The following is a 20,157-nucleotide window of genomic DNA, read 5'->3' as shown; positions in this document are numbered from 1 at the left end:
CATTGAGGTAGGAGGTCAAAAAGGAACCTCTATCCCTGATACGAATTTCAATAAGGTTAACATAGGATTCAAGAGACCGCAAGATCCTTTTCCACTTGGCCACTAAATTATTGGTACACTCATCTTCAAGGAAGGAGCACAAAATGTTGCATGCATGAAATGGAAAACAACGATTAACAGGATGTTCTTTTCATTTATTCTTTTCAGTTAGGATGGTTTGTACAGATTACTATATCTTGATAAAAAACGATACATTATAAATGAAAATTGGTCAGGTCTATTCGAGTAAGAGCAAAAAGTTTGTGGTATTTGGGGAAAAGAATGATTAGAGGTGGTTATTTTGGAAATGAATCTATTCCTGCTAGTCAAGAGAATATGACAATTAAAGAGGTTTTATAGTCGGCAGTAGAAAATTTGCTCATCAGGATGTCGACTCTTCAATCATGATAAAGAAAATTGTGATGGACTTGACAGGAAAAACATCTCTAATAATATCACTGCCACCCTCAATCATTAGAGGTGAACTGAGAGACAAAAATCCCATTCATTTATTAATGGTGAAAATTTTGCCCAACTTATTCATTCCTTCAAGTCGAAAATTGAGACCAGGAATTCAGATGTAAAACCATCAATGTTTAAAATAAATTCATCTGAAATCGCCATGTCTGAAAATATGCCTTGTCTCCACAAGACGTTTCACAGAATTTTTCCCAAGTTGGAATCGCAGAAATGAAACTTCTGGGCTTTTTTCCCGTCAAACAACACAACAACTCATACTTGGCACTGTGATTGGTATTGATTAAATCAATATTTTTCTCAACTTCGCAAATGAGATTTTTCCGTCGAACAAATCCCATGAAACGTCCTGTGGAGACAAGGCCTTAGCTGCATGGCTCGAGTTTATCAAAACTAAGATTTAAAAAAGAAATGAACAATTGGGGAAACAGAGATCTCACTGTACCAACACCGAAACTCCCTAAAGTTCAATTAAGTAATCGTGAACATTGGCTGTCTCTTACGTCTTGTCTCCAAGGGACGTTTCACGGGATTTTTCTCAAGTTCGAATCGCAGGGATGAAACTTCTGGGCTTTTTCCCCGTTAAACAACACAACAAAATTTTTTCTTCTTTTAAGTCGTTCCTGAGACTCCACAATGACTCTTAGTTGGCACTGTGATTAGTATGTACTGACTGACTCAATATTTTTCTCGACTTCGTAAGTGAGATTTTTCCCTGGGACAAATGCCATGAAACGTCCCATGGAGACAAAGCCTAAGCAAATATGCAGTTCCAGCATCAGCGTAAATATTAGGAAATTAGGCATTCCTCATACTGTTTTACTAAGTCTATGGTTTTTTAAAATTCATCAAGTAAGTGATCTAGATGTCGAAGAAACAACCTATTTTTGATGAAAAATAAGGTTTACCCAAATTACTGAACAAAATATTTCATAAATCGTGTTCCATTATATCAATTTTCTTCACCAACTCACAATCAGATTATCTCTTTGCCGGGTTGCAACTTCAAAAACAAGATTAGACAGAGTTCATAATAATCAGCAGTATTAGCAGCTTTTTTCTTAACTGCATCCATCCGAATAAAAACATACCAAAATAAGACACAGACTAGCAAAATCTAAACAAAATATTGAAAAATGTTGAGATGGATATGCTAGAATAGGTTAGAGTGCCCTCTATCCAAACTATTAAGAGATGTAGCTAAAAATAATTGTGAACTGTTCAGCTCACCTACTTCCTAGAGAGGATTTAGCATGATTATAAGAACCAGTTCATCCAATAAAATCTACATTCTAGAAACTGTTCTATTAATAATAATAATTTAAGAAAAAATAAAAACTGTAATAAATTACAAGTTTTCAAACATTTTTCATTTAAAAATCAAACTCTGGTGTGGGTCTACAGTTACTAAGGGAAACAGATACGAGGAGCCTTTTTAAATAAATCATTTGATCTTGGTGAGGGAACTAGTATTTACACACATTCTTTTGGAGATCCTTATCAGAAAAACTACATAATTCATTTTTTGCCTGTTACATCATAAAAAAAAAAAAAAAAAAAAAAAAAAAAAAAAAAAAAACAGTGTTTGGAAAGAAAGCTGGGAAAAGATAGGCATACTTCAAATAAGTCAACGGTTTTTTAGAGTAAGGACCTACTTAAGCTTTCAAAAGTTGAATCTCATTTAGCAGCGGGAAACCAACGCAATTACAGTTTGTAAATTTGAATGAGAACCAAGGTGTTATATTGAATACTTATTAATTACTGAGGCACCTTACGGCTTACACAATTACAGTGTTTTAAAAATCGTGCTTCATCTTTCCTTTAAAAAGTAATACATATATGTACAATAATAAAATTTACACGACCGTTTTCCTGTACAACTTAAAATTTTACGGTGAAAAAACAAGAACCATTTGCTAATGTAGGCATTTTTTTAGATCAAGATGAAGATGCACAATTATATAACACTCTGATTGAGCCGGTTCCTCTCTGTTAAATACAGTAAAATTGTACCATGGTACCAGAGAAAGAAAAAAAATCGCACAGTACTACATTTTTAAAAAATTGGATACCAACTTCAGTTTACAATTTTAAGCCATGGAATGGGCTGCAGCTGTAATTGACAGAGCACTCCAGAACAAATTATTCTCTTGGTAGTAGGTAAGGAAAAAAACTTCAAACTTTTCAAAAGCATTTAGAGAAATATATTCAGGAAATAAAGGAGAGAGGAGTAGGGCAAAGATGACACTCCACAAGGTGAATTTTACAATGCGAGCACTTTTCTAAAAATTTAAAGGGGAAAAAACACATATAAAATAAAAAAAAAAAATAACACCACGAGAACCTCAGTAGTTCAATGAAGCACAGCCTTAAAATAAATAAAACTTTGTCAGGGCACATAGTAAGAATTTAGTAATAAGCCTCACTTGGTGAGCAAAAACAAAATAAGAATGGAAGCAACAAATCAATTGCAAGCACAGCTGTTTGCATATTTTGAGCTCTGATAAAATGAATGAAAATGGCACTTTAGTAAAACTTACATTAATTTTCAAAAGTAAATGACACAAGTAAAATTTGACAGCTTTGTGATGAGGGTCATCACTGTTTCTTTTTTTTCTTTTCTTTTTGTTTCTTAGTGGAAAGAGGATCTTATTTGAGAAAGAAAATATTTCCACATATTTGGACTTTTCACAAAATACAGCAGTCTTGATTATATGCATTGATTGGGACAAGAAGTACAACAGTTGACTGACAATTGCGAATAATACTAAAAAACTTAATTGGAGAGACTCACTTTTGAAGAAAATATAATACCATAAATGACTTTGACCCTGTTGAAGAGAAAATAACATTTCTCGGCACAGTCCTGATCCAACAACCCATCTTCCCCAATTTTTTTTGTCAAGGTAATGCTTCTAGCAGGTTAGAAAAATATCTTTGGTCAACTGCAAGTAGCTGAGACTCTGTTACATCAATTAAACTCCTTTAGCGGATAAAGATCCACCTTGCTTTTTTAGCTACATCCTACGGATTAATCAAAGAATATTTTACTCTTCATTGGCATTTTCAAACGCGACCTACACCATACAAATAACAGGGAATTGTGACAGTCCGGTAGAGTTTTTCTCCTACCATGTGCTAATTTTATCACCAAACGGAACTATTGGATTGTGATTCTTACCTATTATTTTGAAATCATTTTTTTATTTCTTCAGATGAAATTTAACAATGACAAATTGAATAAGAAACTTGCATACCGTAATTTTTCAAGTGAAATTATGAACAAGGGAATGAGAAATTTTTTGAGGAGTCTGCGTAAGAGGAGGCTAAAGTTTTAGTTCTGACTTCATTCTTAGGTTTGTAAACTTCGACACTAAAACACTTTAATCCATGTAAAATTCACGAGAAAAATATATATCAAAACTTGAAATCACCATCCAAACATACACATTTGCGTTTTCTTTAAAATCACTACAGTATAAAATTTATGAATACAAATGAATAAAAATGATTAATAATTAATAACAAAGTCACAAAAACAGGACCACATGAATTGATCATTAGATGTGACATCATTATGTCACATCTAATGACCAATTCATGTGGTTGCTAAAAAAGTGGTAGGAAGGCCAAATGCGAAATTTACATTCAGTCTGCTAGAATATGCTCCGGATCAGAGAGAGAAAATATGAGTATAAATCAAAAGAATTTCGATAATTCTTTGCCTCTTAAACCAAATTTATTATCCAGTTTAAGCACAAGTCATGACGTTATTTAACATTGAGTTGAGAGCAATTTGGGAGACAAGTAATTGAAGAGCCAACCATGAACATTTATACCAATGAATTGAGGCTAGAACAGAACCCTTAAAATTTTAGTGCCACATAGTTTTGCTAGGCTTAGTAGGAACGTCGTAGCTCCGCTTTATTTTTTCTTTTTATCTTGGGTACTGAGTTAAATTTTGAGAAAGCTCCAGCTTTTCTCTCAGAGACAAATGAACGAAAAGTAAGAGATTATGAAACAACTTTTAGTCCCTTTTGAAAAGACAAAATTAGGGCTCTATATTTTGAGATTCTTTGTTTGCTATGAGGTCTATACAATATTTTATCTTGAGATAGAGTATATTATGCTTTTGGAAAGCAATACCTACTTAAGACTCATTCGTTTATAGACTAATAAAGAAAATGAGGATTAAAAGCATGACCGTTATACTTATTTCTATCTTTACTTGAGCTTAAAATTGGATGACAAATTTTCAGTATCATTAATTTTAAAAAAAAACCCACTAGCTTAGATTATTTTTTGATGCGTTAGATTAAATAAACGCATGAGGTTTGATCATGTGATAGTTGGAAGAAACTCTGAAAGAACAACCAAAAAAAATACTATAGGTCAAAAGCTAAGTTGGGTTGATATGCACTAAATCATAGGATGTGCCACTTTTTGGCCACATTCTAAACCTATTGCTTGCCCATGTTTTTCGCGTTGCATTAATGCCCTTCTGGTTATTCTTAAAGTTTGAAGCTCCTACCTTGATCCTACAATTCCTTATTGACGCCATCTCTTTTCTGGGAAAATTACATTTTCTGAATTGGGCAAAAACAAACCCAGTTTGTGTATAAAAAACGGTCAACAGGTTGAAGTCATATGTTTCACACTATACGAAGCATCTAAGAACCATTTAAATTAGAAGTTTGCTCACTGAATCCGGGGAGTGAAATAAAGGGTCGATCAAGGCACCATTAACTTTGAAACCCTCCGCACAGCAAAATGACTACAATTTGTTTGTCGTTTCATTGAACTCAGAACAAATTTTCTAAGGTCATGAAGGCACAAACATCTTGAAAATTAGTAAAAATGTAGCATGTCATAGTTTCTTTAGCCTGTAAAAGTGAAATCTTGCCCTTTCCATGGTAGTCGAAATTATTCAAATTTAAAATATATTATCATACGTTTTACTCTTCTTTCCAGTAATTTCTGCAACAATTTATGGGGTTGAATAATATTTTTGTTAGCTAAAAAACTGTTCAACGATATTTTTTGACAATTTCTGAAACTTGCATGCCTACATGCCTTTGAAAGCCCCGTTTTGGGTTGGATAAAAAGAGGGTTAAACTAGACTCATTTACACACAATGCACAATGCTGCAAAGCAAACAGCACCAAGAACCCCCTGATTCATTCCCTCGATCTAATATGCCATCTTCTAGTTTATACATGTTCCTCAGGAGCTTTGTAAAAAGCACAATATGAGACATCCTTTGGACTATATTAAACACACAAAAAAGCCAAACTCCTGGAAAAAAAGAGGACACTAGCAAGGAGCCGTAGGATCAATATAAGGGTGTCTAACTTCACATACATCCTAATAGACCTAATGAAACAGGAAAACAAGGAGAAATAAGGAGAACATTTTCAAAATATACCAGAAAATGGCACATCCTTCAAGAGCAATACTTCCAGGGTTATTTCTGAGTGACATATGATCAAATTTTGACTTTTTGACAATCAAAAATTGACGCTCCAAAAGATTTAAAGGTATAGATTTTGTACAAAATTAACTGGTAATATTGTTTACAGTGTTGCTTAATGACCTTGTTAAGTTATAAGTTGCTGCCTGAAGTCATTTAAGGAGTGCAGAATTTTTGACATATAGCCCCTATGGCCAAATCAAAAGGTTTGTTCTTTCCGTTCAATTTTTAATTATTTCCTTTCTTTCCCTGTTACGTTATGCAGAATTTTTAATTATTTTGGTGTGAATTTGTTTCATGACAATTGCACTATTCTTGAGGTATCTTAATTTTTACATTTTTTTTTTCTTATCAAAGATGACGAGGAGTTTTTGGAGGAAGCTATTTCATCTGTCAACAGACCCCAAGAAAAATTTGACGGAAATAGTCCAAAAAGGAAATATGTAAAGGCCTTTGGCTCTTACTAGGATTTAAACTTAAGGTCATAGGGTCAGAAAAATTCTGCACTTGCAGTAATACTGATTGTTTAAACCTCAAATCCTTGAGGCTGTCTTGACAACTAAAAAGCATGAGGCATTTATGTACCTCCACTGTTCCTGGCGAATGGCTGGGGGGAGTAACTCTCATACAAATTATTTACAATCTTAGACTAAACATTTGCCTCCTCTTTCTGCATTGTTTGGAAACAGTCTGAACCAAAATTATAATTATTAAATTAATATTTGTTCCTATAACGAGACTAAAAGCTTAATACTTGCATCGATACAGTGATTTGCATCGAGACAGTGATATATTGAGTGAGACATATAAAAAATTGAATTGTGATATGATCTACAGTTCCAATTGACTAGAGATAATATTTTGATCGCTTTTGAACCCAAGGAAGGCTGTTCCAAATAAAGTAATTTCACGATGATCGAATTCTTAATTACTACCTAATAATAGCCCTTATGTCCTGAAAAGTTCTTAATCCTTATAGTTCGTTCCCTGTCCAAAAATGTAAAAACCCAAACCCGATAAAACATAAAATTCAACAGCCTAGTTTTAAAAATAAAGTAAAAAGAAAATAAATTAAAAAAAAAAAAACACTGGAATACCAAGTGCTAGTATAAAAATATCGAACAAATAGCAACAATTGAATTGATTTAAAATGCCTCATACTCTAAAATTTTAATTTTAAAAGTGAAAAAAGTTAAAAATACATTACAGGTAAAGAATAGAAGTAAGAGATTTGCACTGACTATTTGGCCTCTAGATTTGTTACAAAAATGTCGGTGTTGCCACAACTGTCAATTAAATAAAAGACCAGTAAAATCGGTGCTGAGAGAGAGGAATTATGGAAGGCTTTCAACACCTGATGTATAACCACTGGTGCCAGAAATTTTTGACAAGGAAGATAAACTGCGCTTGGGACTATCTCCGAGAAACGACATTTTATTTGTCTCGCTAAAAAGCTTCCGAAAACTGTAACAGAACAAAAGGGGATTTCTTTAACAATGAGCTAAAATGAAACAAAGAATGGCATTAAACAAAAAATTAAATGATATGATAAAATATACAGTATGATGAGGTGAGTGCACAAATTTTAACACCTTAAAATAATTAGCAGGAAACATATCCTTGTCTAAGAAAAGGGTGAGGGAATCTTTTTCCCTGTGAACCAGAACCAACCCCTTGATTTCGGTAGGCCTGGCACCACATAAAAGAGCTGAGCCATTAGAAGCGTATTTAGATAAGGCCACTGACACTGTTTTTGCATAATTACAATAATTAGTGAACTTACAATAAAGAGGGTGATCCAGTAAATAATAAAATCTTCTGCAAATACTTTCCCAAAATTCATATAATGGATCGCTGAGGACATTTAAAATCACAAATTACAATTATATAGGATTTCTTTAGTCTGAATTTTCATAAGTGAAGTTAGATAATCAAATGGAAAATGGTTTGTGACCAGAAATGCAGTTTACTAATGCAAAGTGTCCTCTTATATTTTTACGCTGATTAGAGTACCTATGTACAAAAAGGGTCATTTTTGACAAGTTGGTTCAGGACTCGACTCTGAAGTTCAAAATAAAAAAATCTCCATCTCATCTAGAATTCTGTAGTCATCTTGTTTATTTGCCTTGGTTCTTTGGAGCGAAGGGGCAACCTTAAAAGCCTAAAAATCGCCGACCAATCAGAGAGCCACACACTTTTCTGCAGTGAGGATGGTTATACTTTCCCTCTGTAGGTGCTCTAACGCTGATGATCTAACTAATTACTGGTTGCACCTCGAAATTGACTGAATCCTCAAGGAGATTCACATCAGTGACTACAGATTTGAAGTTTAAGGTCCCATCAAGTTCTTGGGATAGCAAGTGCCTTTAGAATGATCGGAGGAACGACACCTTTTTTCTTGACATTCACGTAAAAAAACATAGAAGATAGAGAGTACAAAAGAGAAAGGAAGTGTGGAAGAGAAGAGAAGTATTACATAAAAAAGTAGACCAGCAGTGTGATCATACGAGTAGAATCTAACTTGATAAAAAAAAAAAAAAAAAAAATAATGGTTGACGATTGGGAATCAATGATGACTAACTCACCATGAGATCGACACGATTATCTCTTACATCACACTTACTTGTGTCACTTGTCATATTAACCCTTTATTGCATAGCGTTGCATGAAAGCAACAAATGGTTTTCAGCTTTATTTCTGTGCTGGAGTATTAAATTGAATCGAAGCAAGAAATGAGTTTTGAGGAACATTTTAAGTCTGATCTCTTTACTTTAAAAAAACCCATAAAAATCGATTCTAACCGACTCTAATGTCGAAAAAATACTGTATAATGTGGATTTTCCCTCCAAAATCAACGAGTAGCTCATGCAACAAAGGGTTAACCCTGACATTTAATATCCTAGGCAATTATCAACATCAAATGGACCATATTTCGCGATAAGGAACCACTATTTCTGGCTCATTTTAGAGACAACATATATGCCATCGGTTTCCCTATGCAGAAAGGTGCTTTTATGGAAGAGCCAGAAATAGTGGTTCCTCATTGCAAAATTTAATCCAAATCTAAGTGTTGCGTGAGAGCAGTTTAGGGGTACCATACAGTTATCAAATCATTCATCAATTCAACGTGCAGTTTCAATTAGATAATTATTTCTTCAGTGCAATACTGATTCCAAATCATCAAGCATTTCTCCAAATTGAAAAGATGACTTAAATTAAAAATCACTCTGCTAGCTCTGAAAGTAATTTCGAGAAAGATTAAGAGAAAGGAAGCAAGTGAATTGCTCATATGGCATGGTGGATCGAGACACTAATGCCTCTATTCGTATCTCTGCTTTCATGAGAAAAAATAGAATCGCCAAAAGACCTCTTTTTAAAATTATTTGACCGGTACTTCGGAATTTTGAGAATAAAAATGCATGGTAGAGAATCTACTGGAATTTTTATGGAAATACGACTTTTCATAAAAATTTACTTAAAATTTTATACCTAGGTGCAAAAGTATGGAGCGTCATAAGCATTAAACAACAGAATATACTTTTTCACAGATTTTTAGCCACAATAATTATCTCAGTTTAGCTGTCTTAAAGCAGAGAGAAATGAGTGTGTCCTCTGTTTGTATCTTTTACTTCACTTTTCGAGGTGAAATAGATGGTAATAAGAATAGAGACTCAAGCTTTTTAAAAAGATTAAGCGACCCAAGCACTTTTTAACAAGAATGATCGAAATGCATACTCACTGGTGAATCAGTGATTACTATCACTATCAAAAATAATAAAAACAAATTTAAGAAGTAACTTATATTTTTAGTATGTACTGATAAAGGGGAAAACACCCTGAAAGTCCACTACATTCACAGTTTAAATGGCCTACAGTTACTTGTTAACAGATTGAAATTTTTGAAAATCGTGGCTTTTTTTGGTCACCTCAGTTCCTCTATTCCCATTTGATCATAGGTTTCTCTTCCACCCTCTATAGTGTCTTTCAGGTATCTGAGGCTTCGGCACAAGTACAAAGTTGCAAATTGCAATAAAACAGGGCTCTCTGGTTCATTCCAAATTTAAAGCTAGGGTGCAAGTATTGGGGTTACCTAACCAAACGCTCATCTCTCCTGTTTCTGCTTTACAATGGTTTCTAATGCCTAAACAATTGGAAATCTCTGGCATTTGCTCTGTTCTCAAGACTTGGATCTCCTAATCCCAAGACTTCAACCAACTTACATAACAGACATGACTTCAGTAGGTACGTTGTGACTTTAGTCAAGCTGTGCACCACAAAGACCCAAAATGTAGCTGCACTGCACCTCTTGCATAGAACTTGCAAGAGTAACACTAAATTAAACATGTGAAAGTTCATTTCTAGGATTTGAAGGTTAAAATTAAATGACAACATATAGAAGTATAAAAGATTCAAGGTCTTAGTGAATTTCCCTGTGTTGAAAGGCATCCCCAGGTGCATATTGATAGAGTTTATATCAAGACAACACCTCCACCAATGAGCAACTCAACTTACTTACTCTTAAAAATGAATAGTATTATCATGCTGCATGAAAACAGTAACGGTTTGTGGTCTTGTTGCGTTATCCGACTTTCATTTGCATTGTCAACGCGAAGTCAAAAAATTCTGACTTTCAGTAAGAAAAATTCTACATGCATTCGTAACACAGCTAATTTTCTCAGTCTAAAATAGGGGCAGTAAAAGCAAACAGATAATTTTATTTCAGCTGATTTAAAAAAGTAGAACCGGACAAAAAAAAAAAAAATAAAAAATAAAATTCCAAGTATTGTATCAAGTACCTCTAGTGCTAGTATAACACGTACAGAGCAGAATACTAATAATAAAAGAGAGTCTGATGGAGAAATTTCAGGCCTACAACCATGCCCTATTTAAAAAATTTGTATTTCATCGGGTATTTTCTCAGGCTAACAAAATGAGCTAGAGACCTGCTACCCTTGAAAAAAAAAACTTTTTTTGGGGGGGGGGGGGGGGGGGGGGTGTAACTCATCATTTGTGTTCCAACTTCAATGGGCAATATAAAAATCAGGCTTTGGTGCCTAAAAATAAGAGGCACTCCGCACTACACCTCATAAGGCGCCTAAAATTTTTTTACAGTCTTCATTTCTATTGTGACCTTAGTCCTTCCAAAGTTTTTAAGATCAAGAATGTGTATGACTCCAATAAATTTGAAAATGATGCCTAAAAATTAGGCTTCCCAGCCTATCGGCCCTAAAAATTTTGGAGCAAAGATCACTGCCCATTATCAAAGTGTTGATTGATTGTGCTAATGTTGACATTTTTTTCTTTTATCTACAAAAAACAGACACCAAATGACAGAACTCATGAGCCTATTTGCATGCCTTTTGCTTTTTTCCTTCAAAAAGTTATGGTGACGGTAATTAATGTAAAAAGGTGAGAAAACTAAAATGTAATCATGGCACATTACGACATCAGTTTATGAAAACAGTGTATCAAATTTACAATAAAGAATGTACCATGATCAACTAAGAGGCAAGAAAAAAATAGCGGATTGATGCATGCTCGGACTTGGATTCTACTAAGTCTACATAATTCTCAGCCTAATTTTATTCAAATCGTTGTCTCTAAATCAAAGAAATTTAGAATGCAATCTATGATACAAAAGACAATATCAAAACTGTGAAGCTCTCAAACAGAGGAATACACATCTTCTGCATTGGAATTGAATCAAATGAATAGCAAAGCCTACAGGATGCACACAAAAATGTGGAGTGCTGTAAAAAAAAGTGAAAGATTAATCAATAAAAGAATGGGGAGAAAAGTACTTACAACTTTCGAATTCCTGTCTCCGATTTTTTCCACGGGGCGTCATCAGGTTCACAGGGTAAGGGCCCTTGAACAGGAGGATCCTCATCTTCCGGACTGAAAATAAAAATTAACATACCATTGAGAATAGATTGAATATATTTCAGTAACTTACAGTTAATTACTAACTAAATAAACAGTAGGACGAAAATGACAGTATAAGAAATATGAACAGGGTCCTGACTGCAACTCTTTCCCGACCTCATCAAGGGAAATTTTGTTTACACCTTAAGACTACTACATTCACCCCCCCCCCCCCTGCTTCTTTCAGACAAAATTTTTTTTTTCAAATTTCCAGATGAAACGGTCCCAAGTTCACTTAAAAAAAAGTGACCATTTGTGATATGATGGGAGAAACCAAAAGTTACCTTTCTGGTTGGTTATTACTCAATACCGCGGGAAAAAGAGGCAAAGTCCCTTGCTATGCATCTTTGTACTATGTGTAAAGAATAATACATCTTAAGTAGAAGGATAAACTGTAAGATTTTTTTAACAAAATATTTTCAAACCTACCTAGTATAAATTTAAGTAATTTGTTTTACGGGTAAAAGTATTTTGTTGCCAGGAAAGAGAGAAAGAACACTAACATATGATCATGGAAGGTCACCTCTCATTCCGAGTGACCAATATTTGTGTTTTAAAGAGCTAGTTGCGAGAGATTTAAAAGTGCAAATGTTAAGGTAGGGAACAGTTAGATGTAGCAAAAAGCATGCAAATAAGGCTCTTAAACGTTTTAACATTTAAAAAAACAAGTTTTCATCTACAACAGTAAAAGCAACAACAAGCAAAATAATGCATTTTTTCATTTGATTTGGAAATAAATCAAAATTCCAATATCTTCCTGACTATCGATAAAAAAAAATTTGGACACATATACATTGTTTGATGATAAAAGAATATTCTAACTACCAAAATGCATGGTGACAACTGACAAATATTATCTTGCAAAACAAAGTTCAACTTGACACCTCCATGAAAAAAATATCTTGATTGATAACACAAACAAAAAATTGATAAATGAAAATTTTGAATAATTAAATATTGATTTCATTATTCACTTCAATATTTGGTACATGAGATCTAGAACCCGCTAATTCAGAGATACAGCAATTACAGGATAGCAGATCCCACATAACTGCGAGAACTTGAAAATTGTTCAACAATCTTACTTCAAACATATCATTTGGATTTATTTTTCCATTCTCTACTTTGCATTATGTGTGCAATTAGCAAGTTGGTTAAAAGGAGTTTTATTGAGTTGTTGGTCATTTTTCACAATTATTCAGCTTTGAATGACTGAGGGCTTATCCTCAGGATCTTCGAAATCCTTAGGAGGAGAAGAACTACTTTAAAAGTTGCATAAAACCTGGTCAGCTCCTCTACCAAATTTTGCGAGTAGCAAGGAAAAAGATTAACTTTAAAAATTGGGAAAGTTAATGACACTTTTTTGAGTAAGCTGATTTTTCCTGAAATCATCCTTCAAGATATGATGAAGTACCCAAAGATCAAAGCTATTGGGAAAAACTGACTACCTGTAACTTGAAGAGACTAATTTGTGGGGGCCGGGAAATAAGGAAGATATCGTCTGATGTTCAGAATAGACCGGATGTTCTTGGGCTGCTTGGGAGGGCTGGATGGGGAAGAATCCACTGACGCTAGGCTGGTAGAGATATCTTGATGATCGCCCTCCTTCTTTGGCCTCTTCGGAGTGCTCGACATCAAACAGTCCTGCCTGGCTATTCAAGAATTAAACGCAATAACATGCAGCCAACAAATGCAACAACTGACACAGGGATCAACTTATCATACAAGAAAAGTAACTATGAGCATACAATTAAAGCAATATCATCTTTAAAACAGAGCAGGATGCTAGTGGAAAATCATGGAAAGTTTGCAAGGAGGGAAAGCAATTTAAAAAATTACCAGCCTCTAATTCTCTACCCTTCTTTGTTGGTTTGTGATACCTTGATAACAGCTTAGGTGCAATAAAGACAAAGGGCAATTAAATATCAACTAAGAGGAGACAGCCATTAAGTATTGAAATTTTTCGCTCGCCAAACATGAAGATTTATTTACTTTGAAATGCAAATATGTAGGCAGAAAATACAGGCAACTTGTTCCTCTTCTTGGTTTGCTTTAAAGTTATTCAAAAAATCTCCAAAAGATTTCAGATTTTTCAAAAAATGTTGTGCTTTTAGAATACTTTACAAACGAACATTTTTCTGACTTAAAAATTGCTTATACTTTTGCAAAAAACTGGATTGAGGCTGTCCTTTTAGTAAACAAAAAAAAAAAAAAAAAAAAAAATGCAGCATGCGAGGTACTTTTAACAAAAAGTACGAGTAAATTTTGTGATGTTAATTTTACAGGCCCTAAAATGAACCTGTTGCAAAATTTGATTGAGATTACGAAATAAGGTTCAGGGCATAGAGAAAAAGTCTTCGTGATTGTTCATAATGGGAGATACATGACGAATATGGAAAGAATCATACAGGGTGATCCAAAAGTCCCTTCCACCCCCTCTAACTTTTTACCTAATTGAGGTAAAGATTTGAAACTTGGGGGATGTTCCTGGGTCAAAGGGAGCTACTTTTTGGCCCCCCTAAAATTTTCAGGGGGGCCCCCCTTGGGGGGGCAACGGCCCCCAACTTTTAATTTTCAAATGGGAAGACCCCCTTTGTGATAGCTTGTTCAAAAGAGCATAAAAAAAGAAAACTTTTCGCGCAAACCCGAAGTCAATATCTCAAACCGTTTCAAAATGGCGGCCGGTTAAAGTTCAAAATGGCCGAAAATTCACACCGGTTTTTTGTCGATGGATTTGCGCGAAAATCGGTATGCAGGGGTATTTTGACACGAGAAAAACGAATTTGGCGTTAGATTTTCAAAAAAACCGAAATTTCCAAAATGGCCGCCGGTTAAAGTTTAAAATGACCGAAAATTGTCACCTCGGTTTTTTGCTGATGGATTTGCCTAAAACTTGGATTTTGAGAGTATTTTGGCATAAGATAAACAAATTTGAACTTAGATTTCTAAAAAAATCAATGTTTGGTCATTTTGAACTTTAACCGGCGGCCATTTTGGAAATTTCGGTTTTTTTGAAAATCTAACGCCAAATTCGTTTTTCTCGTGTCAAAATACCCCTGCATACCGATTTTTGCGCAAATCCATCGACAAAAAACCGGTGTGAATTTTCGGCCATTTTGAACTTTAACCGGCCGCCATTTGGAAACGGTTTGAGATATTGACTTCGGGTTTGCGCGAAAAGTTTTCTTTTTTTATGCTCTTTCGAACGAGCTATCACAAAGGGGGTCTTCCCATTTGAAAATTAAAAGTTGGGGGCCGTTGCCCCCCCAAGGGGGGGCCCCCTGAAAATTTTAGGGGGGCCAAAAAGTAGCTCCCTTTGACCCAGGAACATCCCCCAAGTTTCAAATCTTTACCTCAATTAGGTAAAAAGTTAGAGGGGGTGGAAGGGACTTTTGGATCACCCTGTATATTTTTAATCACTAACTACTAATTGTAAGTTTGCTATGTACTCGTACTGTACTTGTTTTTTTATGACACTATCTGAACACTATACATTTTCACAACGTGGTCAGGTGGTCTTCATGATAAATAACAAAAAAATATTTTCTCCTCAAGTGCTATTGATATGCCATGCAAATGTTTCCATGAGTGTTGTGTGCTTCAAAGGGATTCATCCATACTTACTATCAATACCTAAATATGAATTGACAGCGTAAGTTTGCAATCACATATCTCGTTTGCAGTGTCTATAAATTTCCACCTCTATGCTATTTTTTGAAAGGAGAACAAATTAACATCATTCTGTGAAGTTTTTGCAGAATTTTCTTCGCACAGAGAAGAAAAATCATGGCAGTTGTAAAAAAATACTGTTGAGTAGTTTTCCGTTTAAAAATAAAGTATGACAGGAAGACTGCGACATTGCAAACCGAGTTATGTGATTGCCGACTTACACCGTCGAAATGGCATCCTCATGGTCCATGCAGGTTTGAGGAAGGACTAATCAAAAACCTACATACATTTAGATATTTTAAAGCGCAAAAACAAGGTTATAAGAAACACAGTATCTTTTAGTATTTCCATACATCTATTATCTTTTGACCATTGTCACTAACAGTAACTAAAACTGATAAAGGGTAAATCAGGCGATAGGAGAACATAAAAATGTACTTAATAACGTGCTATTATTCTTAATGCAGGCAAAATTTTGCAACAGCTTCATTACTGATATACTTTGACGAGTAGAGAAATTATCAGGTGCAAGATATGAATTCAGCAAACATCAATGTTAAAAATTATGCAGATTAATGGGTCTTGTTTAAACAAAATGATGTTTGGAAAAGATAATGCAGATTGAAAATAAGACTAAACATCACTTACGATTCTACTTTGACTGTTGGCTTTGGCTTGAATGCTTCTAGTTCCTCTTCTAGGTTGCTATTCTTCACTTTCAGCTCATTTCTCTCTTGGATGATATCTTTCAGCTCAGTCGCAGTGAACCTTGGTCGATCAGGGTCATGAACATCGAACACTACTTTATTCCTCAAGTCAGGAGAATCCATCTAGAACAGGAAAAATCAGGGGCCAATGAGAGAGGTAGTTAGCCATAGAATACACCTTCACAATAAGAGACTTTCTTCAGAAAAAAGACCTTGGTCCACAAAAACTCAGAACTAAGCATTAACACCAGAGCATGGGAGGCAGTCCAGTGACATTTTAGGACATAAAATGTCTTTAAATGTCAAACCAAGCTAAGACTATTGTGATTAAAAAGTTTGCACTTTGAAGGAGAATGATTTATAACACCATAATTAAAAGCATTCTGACCTACAGCAGTGAAGTATGGCCCATGAAAGATCGAACCCAGAAGATTCTTAAGGCAACTGAAATGGATTTCTGGCAGAAGCAAAAAATTGATGTTTCTCTAGATTTAAGCGGCTCGGTGAAAGGTACAAAAAATATTCATGCCTTGGTAGTTTTTATCATTTGCATCCAAGTTTGATGTTCAGCTTTGCAATTTTTTAGAGTTAAAATGTTGAGAGAAAATACTTTCTTCTTCAAGATTAGTATGAGATTCTACTGTCCACTCCTAATAAGCAGACTCCACTACATTAAAAGTTGGTTCCTTTTTACTGACCAATACTGTATATACTCACTGAACTATTGGCAAGATCTTCATTTTCTTTTTGAGCAATTCCCAGTCTGTGGCAGAGGACTTTCACTTCCTTTCTCTTGTCTTGCAGCTGAACAAGAAGATCTGCTCTTTCTTCTGCTAGCGCTCTCATTTGCGTTTGGCTAATATTCTGCTTCCTCCTGAATTCTTTCTTGAGGGATGTAAACCTCTCCACTTGATTAGACAACTACAAGAAGAAAGGAAACATTTTGTTAGGGCTCCGACTTTTATTGAATCATAAATAGTAGCAGAAATATCCACAAGGCAAGGAAAATGAAATTATTTATTATGAATTAATGATACAGTTGAATTATTAGCCTGTTGCAATCTTACAAAAAATTAATTATGCAGTTACATACGAAAAAACTTTCTTAGTCTTGAAATGGGAAAATTTTTCTAGCATTTTTTTTTCAACTTAATCTGCTAATCAGCTGAGGTAAAGGAGGTAGAAAAACTTCCATTTATCTCCTTGCATCTGGCTACGTCTTGGGTGAGTTTTGCTTCAATACTAAGATATGAATTCTTTACAGCAGAGCATGAAAGATCCCTTTTTCTTGCGTAACTAACTCAAAAATACCCATTGAAGAGATGCAGTATAGTAAGTAATAAAAATAAAATTAATCCAATTTTAAAAAAGCTGAAAGAGAAACATATTACATGAAATTTCACAATGACCAAGTGGATACTTACATTTTCTATGTCTGTACTTTTGGATGCTAACTCGCGATCTTTGGTCCTTAACTGTCGTTTAAGTTGCTCAATAGTACTATTTAATTCTTGAACAGTTGCTACATCAACTTCCGTTGCGACAGATTGCGCTGTAAAAGAGACCACCAGAAATTAAGGATAAAAAATACATTTTTTTCAGGCGGGCAAATAGAAATATAGTGTAACTGGTTGACTTAATTTAATGAGCCATGACGTGCAAGTATCCCATATTCTGAGAACTGACATAACTTTTCACACATTTTCCATAATTTCATATTAGATGGCATTCTTAATCAATATGCAATAAAGTGAAGTGGCTGGCATAGCAATCGTGAATGGAGCATTTCACTATATCTAGATGATTATTTTCATTTATCGGAAAATCTGACCAAAATAATTATGCTTTTTTGTGGTCATTGTAGCTGAATTAGCTTTCGATGCTACTGAGATTTAACAAATGCAATAAATTTTATTTATCATGCAACAGATTTTTGGTGTTTTCTGATCAATTTAGGTGATTACTGATATTAACTTTTTTAAATTTCAGCATTGTTTAAGCTATTAAAGAGTATTCATAGGCATTCAGAGTTACTGATTTTTGTCACTGACCAAGGTTGTGGCAGATAATGAATACATTTTATAAACATACTTAGAGGGTTAATGGAAGATGAAAATCGAGAGGGACTTACTTCTAGCAGCTAGAGACTCATCTTCAGACAAAGCTAGGAGGCGTGTTAGCCTCATATTATCTTCTTGTAGTTTTTGCACCATAGCTTGATACTGGTCGACTTCGGCGCGCCACATGTCTTCAACTTGCTCTACTTCCTAAAAAAATGAAAAATACAAAAAATTTTAATCTAGTGTATATCAGAAAATAAAAAAAAAATTGAAGACTTGAAAGCTATCTCTTCAAGTTACAAAACAGATGTATCAAGTAGTAATATTAAATACTCATCATAGCACCAGTGATTTCATTACTGACAGACATCTTCATCTTCTGGCATTGAGGTAGAGACAATGGAAGTACTTTGGAAAGATGGTCAAAGCAAAAGCAGCTCTCTTTTTCATACTCCTATCTGACTGTCACTAAGGAAACTTATCAGAATATGTACGTAAAAATAGAGCGGTGCAGCACTATACTTCGGCGATCACTTCGTGTAACCACTTTTAAGTTTTTTGACCAAAACTTCTCAGGAAATAGGTGACTCCTGTCTGATGTTCAGATGGTGTCTGGTTGCCTAAATTCCGCATGCTGCCCTTGGCTACACACCAAAAACACTTTGTGGGACACCTAGGACTGAGGAATGAAAAGATTGGACATAGGTCATCTAAAAAAATGCCACCGCTCAACAGAAATACGTGCGCTGACCGATGAACAAACTGTTGCTTAAAACACTTAAAGTTGATGTGACATTTGTCCAGCCATTTCTTTCACTTTTACAGTGAAGTGACGGACAACCAACTCACGAACAGACAGCCATCACATTATCATCACTTTAACTTCATTTCTTTAATATTGTGTGCCTCCTAGAATACACTTAAATGTGTTCGATAGTACTTCAAAAAGTGACAGAGTTATTTAAAATGTGCTTGTACAGAGGCAAAGGCTTTCCTAATTACTTAAATTAAAGCGCTTGCAACGTTCGTAATCGGCAGTAACTGTAACTTCAATGGCTAGATTGATAAGAGAGAGACTAACGAAGAAAAAATAAAGTGTGTATACCTTTTCAAATCTTCTTTTTTCTTCTTTCTCACGCTCGAGCTTGTTTATTCTTGCTTGCAAGTCTTGAATGGTGAGGTTTTCTTGATCGCTCTTGGCTGCCATACCTTCGAGCAATTCAAGTGCATTGATGACTTTTCGCATGAGGCTAGTGACAGCATCCACACCAAAAACATCAATTATTTTCTCGAACTCGCTACCAATCTCTGAGGCTAAGTCATAGACATCGATGACACTGATATCTGGTTTCGGAGATTCCATGACAGGTGAGTTGCTTACTGCGTACGGCATGAAGGAAGACCAATTGGAAATTTTGCCTGCAAAAGAAGTAAATGGGAGTCTCAAAAATTGTGTGCATATTAGCATTAGTAGATATAAAGAAATTAGAGGATGTTAAAAGCTTGCAAAAATTGATAGGAGATAGATAAGGGGCTGAACAGGTACCTGTGAGTTCTGAGCAAACTACGCTGAAGCAAATGATACTTTCAACAGGTTTAATTGAGATCGGTGGAGATGGGTCATTGTAATTGTTATCTATAAATAATATCACTACTTATAAATTGAAAAATGGAAATAAGTTCAGAATATAGCACTACGCGCCGCGACTTGTTTGACGGCTTGAGCTTCTAAAGGAATGCAGACTGCTGAAATCAGCTGATGAGGTCTCATGACGTCATCAGTCAAAACAACAGCAACAGCACAAAATTT

The 20,157-nt window shown here is 34.8% G+C and overlaps 1 protein-coding gene across 6 annotated transcripts; it reads right to left on the bottom strand.

The window, feature by feature from the left end:
• Nucleotides 1-2,697: 2,697 nt before the first annotated feature.
• Nucleotides 2,698-20,106, bottom strand: Rilpl (Rab interacting lysosomal protein like). 6 transcript variants are annotated; one of them, XR_011899264.1, is made up of 10 exons: nucleotides 19,894-20,106; nucleotides 19,453-19,766; nucleotides 18,419-18,554; nucleotides 17,712-17,839; nucleotides 17,005-17,208; nucleotides 16,229-16,410; nucleotides 13,360-13,563; nucleotides 11,792-11,884; nucleotides 10,503-10,666; nucleotides 7,230-7,450 (listed from the first exon to the last, which is right to left on the bottom strand). XR_011899264.1 is itself a non-coding variant. In XM_019060798.2 (9 exons), exons 2-9 carry the CDS (start codon nucleotides 19,738-19,740, stop codon nucleotides 7,321-7,323), a joined length of 1,365 nt encoding a protein of 454 aa, XP_018916343.1. In that variant the 5' UTR covers nucleotides 19,741-19,766; nucleotides 19,894-20,105; the 3' UTR covers nucleotides 2,698-7,320. The 6 variants fall into 6 exon arrangements, 2 of the variants coding, with proteins under 2 accessions (XP_018916343.1, XP_018916345.1); XM_019060798.2 differs by lacking the exon at nucleotides 10,503-10,666 and having other exon boundaries at nucleotides 2,698-7,450; nucleotides 19,894-20,105; XR_011899267.1 differs by lacking the exon at nucleotides 13,360-13,563.
• Between the last annotated feature and the right edge of the window lie 51 nt (nucleotides 20,107-20,157).

The sequence above is a fragment of the Bemisia tabaci genome, chromosome 2, assembly GCF_918797505.1.
Source record: "Bemisia tabaci chromosome 2, PGI_BMITA_v3".
NCBI classification, from domain to species: Eukaryota; Metazoa; Arthropoda; class Insecta; order Hemiptera; family Aleyrodidae; genus Bemisia; species Bemisia tabaci.
Note: the sequence above shows the minus strand (reverse complement) of the source record. Positions and strands in the feature narration are given on the sequence as shown.